This window comes from Macaca fascicularis, chromosome 14 (assembly GCF_037993035.2).
Source record: "Macaca fascicularis isolate 582-1 chromosome 14, T2T-MFA8v1.1".
Classification (NCBI taxonomy): Eukaryota; Metazoa; Chordata; class Mammalia; order Primates; family Cercopithecidae; genus Macaca; species Macaca fascicularis.
The window spans coordinates 9,047,823-9,058,763 of record NC_088388.1 but is presented as its reverse complement, the minus strand read 5'-3'; the positions used below and the strand labels follow the sequence as shown (position 1 = coordinate 9,058,763).

General features: G+C 55.7%; 1 protein-coding gene across 2 annotated transcripts; it reads left to right on the top strand.

Moving 5' to 3' along the window:
- The first annotated feature begins 1,438 nt into the window (after positions 1-1,438).
- Positions 1,439-9,918, top strand: CDC42EP2 (CDC42 effector protein 2). 2 transcript variants are annotated; one of them, XM_005577296.5, is made up of 2 exons: positions 1,439-1,496; positions 7,794-9,918. In XM_005577296.5, the coding sequence occupies exon 2, from the start codon at positions 8,149-8,151 to the stop codon at positions 8,779-8,781; it is 633 nt and encodes a 210-aa protein (XP_005577353.3). In that variant the 5' UTR covers positions 1,439-1,496; positions 7,794-8,148; the 3' UTR covers positions 8,782-9,918. The 2 variants fall into 2 exon arrangements, with proteins under 2 accessions (XP_005577353.3, XP_065385493.1); XM_065529421.2 differs by having other exon boundaries at positions 7,772-9,918.
- Positions 9,919-10,941: the final 1,023 nt, after the last annotated feature.

The window sequence follows — 10,941 nt, the reverse complement described above, 5'->3', positions numbered from 1 at the left end:
TGGATTTCCCCATTTCCCTTCTCTGGGCTGCAGGTCCCAATCCAGAGGCTGAATCCCCAGGGACAAAAACAGCGCTGGGCACTTGGTAGATACTCAATAAATTTCTCTTGAGTCACTGAGCAGTGCAGTTGCCTTCAGTCTGTCTCCAGCACCCTGTGGGGTGCCTGCCCTTCAAAACATGTTTCTGGGCCGGGCGCGGTGGCTCACGCCTGTAATCGCAGCACTTCGGGAGGCCAAAGTGGGCAGATCACCTGAGGTCAGGAGTTCGAGACCAGCCTGGACAACATATAGAAACCCCATCTCTACTAAGAATACAAAAATTAGCCGGGTGTGGTAGCACATGCCTGTAATCCCAGCTACTCAGGAAGCAGAGGCAGGAGAATCTCTTGAACCCAGGAGACAGAGGTTGCGGTGAGCCTCACGCCATCGCACTCCAGCCTGGGCAACAAGAGCGAAACTCCGTCTCAAAAAAAATAAGTTTCTGGCCCTGTAAGAATGACTGACTGACTTAATGAACGAATGGACCAGGAACTAGTCTGAGTATGAGCCCCACCTTCACTCTGGAAGCCTGACAGCAAAGACGGGGGTCCAGGCCACGCGGCCTCTGCCTTCCCATATTCTCTTTTCTCGCGGAAGGTAAACTCATCAACTCGCTTGTATGTAAGTTTGTAGTATTCTTTTTTTTTGTAGTCTCGCTCTGTCGCCCAGGCTGGAGTGCAGTGGCCAGATCTCAGCTCACTGCAAGCTCCGCCTCCCGGGTTTACGCCATTCTCCTGCCTCAGCCTCCCGAGTAGCTGGGACTACAGGCGCCCGCCACCTCGCCCGGCTAGTTTTTTGTATTTTTTAGTAGAGACGGGGTTTCACCGGGTTAGCCAGGATGGTCTCGATCTCCTGACCTCGTGATCCGCCCGTCTCGGCCTCCCAAAGTGCTGGGATTACAGGCTTGAACCACCGCGCCCGGCCAAGTTTGTAGTATTCTAACGTAGGCGCTTCCAAGGCCTCATTCATTCCCAGGAAGTCACTGAATATACTTGTGCCAGCGCCTCCCCGATCCAGCCCTGCAGGGAAGGATCCTGTCCAAGGTCTCTCTGCGATTTCTGAAGAATTCGGTCTTCCGGGAGCCTGTCTCTCGGCCTTTCTAAAACCGAGGGTTTTAGTTCCCATGGGCGCAGCCGGAGTCCCGGGAGGCCACCCTGAGCCATACGGACCTCAGCCGCCCGAACCAGGACAGGACCCCAGGGCGCGCGCGACCGCTGGACCCGGGAGCTGCACCTCCCACACCCGGAGCCCCGGGCGGTGCCCGGAGTGGGGCGGGGCCTGGGCGGGGATGGGGAGGGGCTTGGCTGGCGCGGCCCAGGCATTGGCTCCGCGGGCCGGGGCGGGGCTGCGGGGTCCGCGGGGGGCTCTGTAAGTTCACCGCCCGTCGGGTTCCGCAGCCGCGCTGTCCAGCTCCTGAGACTTTGCTGTCCGCCAGTCCGCCGTCTGCTTGCCTCACGGTGAGTTCAGGCTTGGATTTTCGCAACTCCGCGGCCCCCCCGCCCCCGAGAGGCCCATCTCTGTGGCGCCCCGCCCCAGCTCGCGCCCTGGCCCTGCCTCTCACCTCGCTCAGGTCCTTTCGAGGGCGCCTAGGGCTCCATGGGTTTCCCGCCTGCATGTGGGTGCCCGCAGCCTCGCCCGTGCCCGCCACGGTCCGTGGGGCGCCGCGCATCCCGACCCCGAATTCCCCGTTCTGCCCTCCATTCTGTACCCGGGCCCCCGCCCCCCTCCCGAGACCCAGGGGTGCCCCGCCGCCCAGCGTCCCCACCGGGGCTGGGGGCCATATTTTTAGCCGATGGTGAGGTGTCCTCCTATCTTTAGCTGCGGCCGCGAGTGTCCTGAAACGGATCCGTGCTGGGCTGGGCTGCGCCCGGGTAGGAACGGGGAGGGGTCGGCGCCGGAACCCGAGCCGGAGCTAAGGAGCCGGACCCGTGGGAGGAGCGGGGGCCCGCACGCCCGAGCTCTGGCCCTGCGCCAAGCGGACACTAGGACATCGCCCAGGCCGGAAAGCACGGGGGCGGTTCCTCCCAGAGCTTAGAGACTAGGGCAGGGTCCCCAATCGCCTCCTTTTTCTCCGATTGTGGGACCAGAAACCCCGAAGCAAAAAGATCTCGCAGGCAATCCCCGTCTGGTACTTGAACGCGCAGCTCCTTGGGGAGCGCCTGCCTGGAGCCCGGGGGGAGGGGCGTTGGAGACCCCGGTGCGCTCTCGGAATCCTCCGGGACACGGGGCGCTCAAGGGAGCACGCGCGCCACCTGGCGGCCGCGGAGCCGAGCGCCTCTCCAGAGGCACGGGGACCCCGGAGACCCCGCGGCCGGCTAGAGGGACTCTGCATCCGCGAGGTCTAGGAGGGCGGGAGGAGGTGGATGCCTGGGGCCAGCAGCCGTTCGTTTTTTATATTGTTCAAAGCACTGGCCCCGGAGAACCGAAGTGTTTGAGGAAGGAAGGTCTTGTAGATATTTGCTGAATGAATGATAGAACCTACAGTAACCCGCTGAACCCCGCTGTTGTACACTGGTGCTCTCATTTGCAATATTGCAGTGGGATCTCCAGTAGCCCTCTAGTGGTGGCTTCATTGTCAGCCCATTTTATAGATGGGAAAGGTGAGACCCAGAGAGGAGAGGCGTCTTCCTGAAGGTTACAGAGGAAGTCCCAGGTGGAGCCGGATTTAAGGACAGTCTCCTGATTTGGGGGGGAGGGGGGTGTGAGGTGGCCTAATATTCCTCATGATTGGAGGATCCCTGCCTGCCGGAAGTCATTTTCTCGTTGGGAGGTCCAGGGCTCCTGTCCAGGGCAATCACAGAGAGCTAGGATGCTCCTATCTGCTCCCCTACTGCTGCAGGGAGCTCCCCTCCCAGCCCGCATAGCCCTGTCCTGATGGAGAGCTCATTCTCATATCTCTAGACACATGAAAGTTGGGCAGATGGGGGCAGCCAAAGGTCAGAATGTAGATGGAGGAGGTCTGGGGACCCACTGTTCCCAGCCTAGCTGTTTCTCTCCCGCTCCCCAACCATATTATGGAGGTAGGCGTGGCCCACTGCATGGAAGCCACACGGACCAGGCTGGGTACCCACTCTTCCACTTCCTAACTGGATGACCTCGCCAATGTTACTTAACATCTCTGAGGTTCAGCTTTGACTTCTGTAAAGGGCGGTAATGACCCCACCATGCTGTGGCTAGAAGTATTAAAATGGGAAACTGTGCGTGACAGGCTGGATCCTAGGGTCTTGCGGTTGCCAAATCTGAATTCTTCCGGTGTGAGGGTTGTAATTCCCAGCTCTCCCCTGGGTCGCTGATGCTGGCCTCACCCTTAGTTCTCCCCACATCTGGAATTGGGTGTGTACATCTGGCTGTGAGTGAGACAGCTGTCAGGGACGCCCAATTTGTTGTGGAAACACTCAGGCTGTCTTGGCACTGCTGTGTGATGGGGTTGGGGGTGTGGGGAGGACCTGGCCCAGGCTCTGGGCACATCCCACCAGTCAGCCCCACCAGGACTTCTCTCCTAATGAGCGACAAGTTGCATGTTTGTCAGCATGGCCCCCAGGCCTGGCATGGTTGATGAATGCATGACGGGATTCCAAGACCTCGGGGTGCTCATGCGTCCCCACCCTCCCCCCAGCTCCTTGCAAGCTGAGCTGGATTTCTACCATGGGAAAGTTATTCGTTTGTTTCCTGTTAAGCTCCAGGTGCTCTGGGAGGGGCAAGATGTCCGGCCTCTGTGGCTCAGTACGACTGACCCGGGTGTCCGGTCCTGGGGTGGGGTTTCCTGAGCAAGGGCCTCAGCTGGTGGTGGGGGTGCAGTTGGACTCTGCTTCTCCTGCATCCTCCTTCCTCCTTCCTGCTCCCTCCTCCCAACCCCCTCACCCCCACCCTCACCCTGTCCAGAATGAAAACTGAGGCAAAGAACTGGCAAGAGCCACCTTTGGTGAGCCCTGGCTGGGGCTGGGGGTGGGGTGTACAGGAGAGTGGGCACATCTGGCTTGAATTCCCACCCTGCCCTTACTCACTGGGTGACCTTGGACAAGTTTCTCTCTTTGCCTTTTATGCTGAGTCTACATCTGGGCTTGTGTGTACCGGACCAATGAGGTCCCACATGCATCCCCCACCCTCAAGCAGAGGGACTGCTGGCTTCATTTCTTTTTTCTGTTAAATCAGTATGACACCCCTTCATAGCTATTTATTTTTCTACATTAAAAATAGCTTAATTTTTTTCTGACTACATAAATATTATGTGCATATAAATAATACATTGCTTATTAGTAAGAATTTGAATTCATAGAGGTCTGAACAAGAAAGGAAACGTCAACCTGAAATTCTACCACTTTGAGATAACCATTGTTAACATCTGGATGACCATCTTTTCATATTTATATATATTACACACATTGATCATGTCATAGTCATGGAACCAAAATATTACAGGTTATTTTTATTGATGACTCCTTTCCTCCCATATCAGTGACCCCACACCCCATCCCTGCTGTGTACCCTAGTCAAGGTAGCCCATATGGCAACCTAGGGCTGGCCTTCTAGATTTTTCTCTGTCGCCCGGGCTGGAGTGCAGTGGCCGGATCTCAGCTCACTGCAAGCTCCGCCTCCCGGGTTTACGCCATTCTCCTGCCTCAGCCTCCCGAATAGCTGGGACTACAGGCGCCCGCCACCTCGCCCGGCTAGTTTTTTGTATTTTTTTAGTAGAGACGGGGTTTCACCGTGTTAGCCAGGATGGTCTCGATCTCCTGACCTCGTGATCCGCCCGCCTCGGCCTCCCAGAGTGCTGGGATTACAGGCTTGAGCCACCGCGCCCGGCCTTCTCTGTTTTTTTTGTTGTTGTTGTTGTTGTTTGTTTTGAGGCAGAGTCTCACTGTCACCCAGGCTGGAGTGCAGTGGCGTGATCTTGGTGCACTGCAACCTCTGCCTCCTGGATTCAACCAATTATTCTGCCTCAGCCTCCTGAGTAGCTGGGATTACAGACGTGTGCCACCACACCTGGCTAATTTTCATATTTTTAGTAGACACGAGGTCTCCCTATGTTGGCCAGGCTGGTCTCGAACTCCTGATCTCAGATGATCTGCCCGCCTCGGCCTCCCAAAGTGCTGGTACTACAGATATGAGCCACCGCACCCAGCCTCTTTATATATATATATATATAGGATAGAATTCTACACAGACCTGTACACATGCAGGTGCATAACATGCATATGTATCAGAGCGGGGAAGCAGGCAGTCAATTCTTTCAATAAACGGATCGTCTATATCATGTTTTTGCATTTTGCTTCTCTCTCTCTGCAATGCCCTGTGGGAATCCTCCAAAATTTTTCACCTCTAGGTTCACCTCAGGTTCAATTTTGAATTTTGACACCCCTGATTTTTCTTTTTATTTCTTTTTTATTTTTTTTTGACGGAGTCTTGCTCTGTAGCCCAGGCTGGAGTGCAGTGGTGTGATCTCAGCTCACTGCAACCTCTGCCTCCTGGGTTCAAGTGATTCTCCTGTCTCAACCTCCCAAGTAGCTGGGACCACAGGCGTGCGCCACCACACCCAGCTAATTTTTTGTATTTTTAGTGGAGACAGGATTTCACCATGTTAGCCAGGATGGTCTCGATCTCCTGACCTCGTGATCTGCCCGCCTTGGCCTCCCAAAGTGCTGGGATTACAGGCATAAGCCACCATGCCCAGCCCCAACACCTCTGATTTTTTTTTTTTTTTTTTTTTTGAGACGGAGTCTGGCTCTGCCGCCCAGGCTGGAGTGCAGTGACCAGATCTCAGCTCACTGCAAGCTCCGCCTCCCGGGTTCATGCCATTCTCCTGCCTCAGCCTCCCGAGTAGCTGGGACTACAGGCGCCCGCCACCTCGCCCGGCTAATTTTTTTTGTATTTTTTAGTAGAGACGGGGTTTCACTGTGTCAGCCAGGATGGTTTCGATCTCCTGACCTCGTGATCCGCCCATCTCGGCCTCCCAAAGTGCTGGGATTACAGGCTTGAGCCACTGCGCCCGGCCACCTCTGATTTTTAAATGGGGTTGATAATAGGGTGGTTGTGTTGATTGAGATGTGTCTGCAAAGAGCACAGAAGAATGCCAGGTACAGAGCAGAGCCCCCCTCACCTAAAAAATATACGTACTCCCCACTCCACCTTCTCTTTAGGTGCCAGGGTAGGGAGGAGGGCCAGAAACTATCCTAGACTCAGCCCCTGCCCATAAGGAGCTCCTAATAGGGAGAGGAGAAAACGCGACCCCGCCTCCAGGTGGGATACAATTGGGTCAAATGGGAAGTGCCAGCCACCCAACACCCTTGGCCAAACGCCTGCTGTGCTCCAGGCCCCTGCCAGGCCTGGGCAGGAGAGACAGTGGTCACAAAGCTCTCTGTCCTTGGTCAAGTAGGGAGCCAAGGCCATTTATGAGGCACCCCACAATCTGGCACTTACATTGTGGGGCACACGTGATATGCAGTGGAGGTGGGGGGTATGGCATGAGTACCTGGATAAGGGTGATGAGATCTACCTTGCCGGGGACCCAGGGCAAGAGACTAGAGTAAGACTTTCTGTGTGACTTTGGACCTGTCATTCAGGTTCCACCTCAGTTTCCCACCTGTAAGGGGAGGGGCTTGGCCCTGGTGGTGAGTCTCTAAGATGCAGTGGGTCTTAGAGTGAAGACATGCTGGCCGGGCGCGGTGGCTCAAGCCTGTAATCCCAGCACTTTGGGAGGCCGAGACGGGCGGATCACGAGGTCAGGAGATCGAGACCATCCTGGCTAACACGGTGAAACCCCATCTCTACTAAAAAATACAAAAAAAAAAACTAGCCAGGCGAAGTGGCGGGCGCCTGTGGTCCCAGCTACTCGGGAGGCTGAGGCAGGAGAATGGCGTAAACCCAGGAGGCGGAGCTTGCAGTGAGCTGAGATCCGGCCACTGCACTCCAGCCTGGGCGACAGAGCCAGACTCAGTCTCAAAAAAAAAAAAAAAAAAAAAAAAAAAAAAAAAAGACATGCTTCTTGGCCGGGCGCGGTGGCTCAAGCCTGTAATCCCAGCGCTTTGGGAGGCTGAGACGGGCGGATCACGAGGTCAGGAGATCGAGACCATCCTGGCTAACACGGTGAAACCCCGTCTCTATTAAGAAATACAAAAAAAACTAGCCGGGCGAGGTGGCGGGCGCCTGTAGTCCCAGCTACTTGGGAGGCTGAGGCCGGAGAATGGCGTGAACCCGGGAGGCGGAGCTTGCAGTGAGCTGAGATCCGGCCACTGCACTCCAGCCTGGGTGACAGAGTGAGACTCCGTCTCCAAAAAAAAAAAAAAAAAAAAAAAAGACATGCTTCTCCCAGCACAACTCCCTGCAAGGGGAGTGCCCCACCCCCTCAGGCTCCCATGGCTACCACAAGAGGCCCAGAAACAAGACAGATGTTTCTGGCCAGGAACAGTGGCTCACACCTGTGATCCCAGCACTTTGGGAGGCCGAGACGGGCAGATCATTTGAGGTTAGGAGTTCAAGACCAGCCTGGCCAACATGGTGAAACCCCATCTCTACTAAAAAAAAAAATGCAAAAACTAGCCAGGCGTGGTGACACATGCCTGTAGTCCCAGCTGCTCAGGAGGCTGAGGCAGAAGAATTGCTTGAACCCAGGAGGCAGAGGCTGCACTGAGCTGAGATTGCGCCACTGCACTCCAGCTTGGGCAACAGAGTGAGACTCCATCTTAAAAATAAAAAAGATGTTTGCGTCTGACTTTGGTCCTGCTATCTCTGACAGGTGTGCACCCTTTGTGTTTCAGCTCCTCAGCCCTGGACCAGGGACAAGTAACCCTCGGTGACAAGACCAAAGTGCACTGCTGTCCACACAGCTCCTACCTTTCTGGCTTCAATTCTTCAGAAGAGTTTGTCGTCCTTTGGGGAGAACGTGATTTTTGTTATCTCAGCCCTCTGACTTCATTGATCTCTAATCTTTTTTAATTCCTTGGGCCAACTTTGGTCGTGCCCCACCCTGTAGCCAGGAGCCCTTTGGTGAGCTTTGGGCACCAGCAAACCACCCCTTGGAACGGGTGTTTCCTCTGGCTGAGAGTTTGAGAGGAGGCGTGGTCTCCGCAGGCAGCCTGTAGCCTCACAGCCAGGCCTGGTGGTGAGGTCACCATGTCCACCAAGGTGCCCATCTATCTGAAGCGTGGCAGTCGCAAGGGCAAGAAGGAGAAGCTTCGGGACCTGCTGTCCTCGGACATGATCAGCCCGCCGCTGGGGGACTTCCGCCACACCATTCATATTGGCAGTGGTGGCGGCAGCGACATGTTTGGTGACATCTCCTTCCTGCAGGGCAAGTTCCACCTCCTGCCAGGGACTGTGGTGGAGGGGCCTGAGGAGGATGGCACCTTCGACCTCCCCTTCCAGTTTACCCGCACCGCAACTGTGTGTGGGCGGGAGCTCCCGGACGGCCCATCACCTCTGCTTAAGAACGCCATCTCCCTCCCGGTTATTGGTGGACCCCAGGCTCTCACCCTGCCCACAGCCCAGGCTCCACCCAAGCCCCCTCGCCTGCACCTGGAGACCCCTCAGCCTTCCCCACAGGAGGGAGGGAGTGTGGACATCTGGAGGATTCCAGAGACTGGCTCCCCCCACAGTGGGTTGACTCCGGAGTCAGGGGCTGAGGAGCCCTTCCTGTCCCATGCCAGCTCCCTACTGTCCCTGCACGTGGACCTGGGGCCTTCCATCCTGGACGATGTCCTGCAGATCATGGATCAGGACCTGGATAGTATGCAGATCCCCACATAGGATCCAAGGCTGACTAGGCTGGGGGCCCAGGTGGGGCTGAGCCAGGAGGTGGGGTATGGACACGGCCCTGGCGGTGGAGTCAGGGTCCCAAGATCCCACCTGTGTGGTCGCTGGCCAGTGATTCTCCTTCTGAGCCGTGTTTCCCCTCTCCCTCCCTCTCCCCGTGGGCAGGGCAGGCCCCATCGTTTTCCTCTAGTAACCACATGGACACGTCCTGAAGTCAGCCCAGGGCGCCCTGAGCGTCTTGGGGCACCTGGACCCCACCACAATACTCCTTCTTCCCTCAGGTCCCTGGGTGAAGGCTTTGCTGAAACCGACCCCCATTTTCACGTCCCTTCTGCCTCAGCCCCGTTGGATGCCCTGACTGGGGGCAGGGGAAGAGACAGGGCACAGCTGGCCGCAGGGCTCGGCCACTGGGCGAGCTGTTCCGGGCCTTTGGCTTTGCATCCTGGACAGGGACTGCCCTGTCAGGGACCAGATGCGTCCTGCCTCATCCCCAGTTCCATCCCTTCCCCACGTGACCGGGGATTCTGGTTGCAATAAAACATGCTGCTGCTGGTGGCTGAGCTCCCTGTCCCCTTGCCCCAGGTTTCCTCATGGAGGTAGACAGTCTCCCAGAGCTGAGGGCTCGCCTCTGGAGACCCCAGCCCCAGAGGGCTTTGTGGAGGACAGGCCTTGCCCTCAGGAAGGTTGTACCTGACGCTGAGCCTGTTGTGAGAATGCAACAGGAGCAAACCAAGTGTTGCTGTGGATATTCCAACATTGATTCAGATGTTTGGGAAGAGGTGGCTGAGCACTCGGATAGGCTCAGCACTGTGCCAAGCCTGGGGCCAATCCCTGCCCAGTCAGCTGGGGTCTGGTGGGGGACACCCAAGAATAAAAGAATAACCACAAAGTGTGCAAGGGACCAACAGCTTCTCCAGCTTCAGAGCATCGAGGGAGCATGCAGGAGGGATGCTTGGAGCTGGGAGGGTCTCACGGTGCTGCTTCAAGATTCATCCCATCCACAGCTGTTTACTGAGCATTTCCAGTACACAAGGCATGGCTCCGGGTGCTGGGGATACAAGGCAGATGTCATCCCTGCTCTCTGGGAGTTTAAATTCTAGTTGGAAGGGGGATATTAAATTGGTAAACAAATAAGAGATGATTTCCAGCAGTGGTAAAAACTTCGAAGAAAACAACATGATCAGGAATGCCTAGCAGGGAGGGCAGGGGGTATCAGGACTCATTAATGTGATCAGATGTGATTCTGAGCCAAACCAGAGCTACCAGCTAGAAAACTCATGTGTAAGCACAGGCACTGAGGAACCAGAGTGAAGACAGAGCCGCCACCACACAGCAAAAGAGTGTGGACCTCCAAGTTGCACTTAGCCTGAGACCCAGTTTCCCCATCTCTAAAATGGAGCAGGCCAGGCATGGTGGCTCACATCTGTAACCCCAGCACTTTGGGAGGCCAAGGTGGGCAGATCATGAAGTCAGGAGATCGAGACCGTCCTGGCCAACATGGTGAAACCCCGTCTCTACTAAAAATACAAAAATTAGCTGGGTGTGGTGGCACGTGCCTATAATCCCAGCTACTAGGGAGACTGAGGCAGGAGAATCACTTGAACCTGGGAGGCGGAGGTTGCGGCAAGCCAACATTGCACTACTGCACTCCAGCCTGGCAACAGAGTGAGACTCCATCTCAAAAAAAAAAAAAAAATTAAATGGAGCCACTGATGGCTACCTCACAAGGTTACTGAGAAAATTAGGGATAACACTACTAGCCACAGGGAAGTTTTGTTTTTGTTTTTGTTTTGGTTTGGTTTGGTTTGTTTTGAGACACAGTCTCACTCTGTTGCCCAGGCTAGAGTGCAATGGCGAAATCTTGGCTAACCGCAACCTCTGCCTCCCGGGTTCAAGCTACTCTCCTGCCTCAGCCTCCCAAGTAACTGAGATTACAGGTGCACGCCACCATGCCTGGCTAAATTTTTCATTTGTTTGTTTGTCTGTTTTGTGATGGAGTCTCACTCTGTTGCCTGGGCTGGAGTGCAGTGGCACAATCTTGGCTCACTGCAACCTCTGCCTCCTGGATTCAAGCAATTCTCCTGCCTCAGCCTCCCAAGTAACTGGGACTACAGGCACCCACCGGCACGCCTGGCTCATTTTTTGTATTTTTAG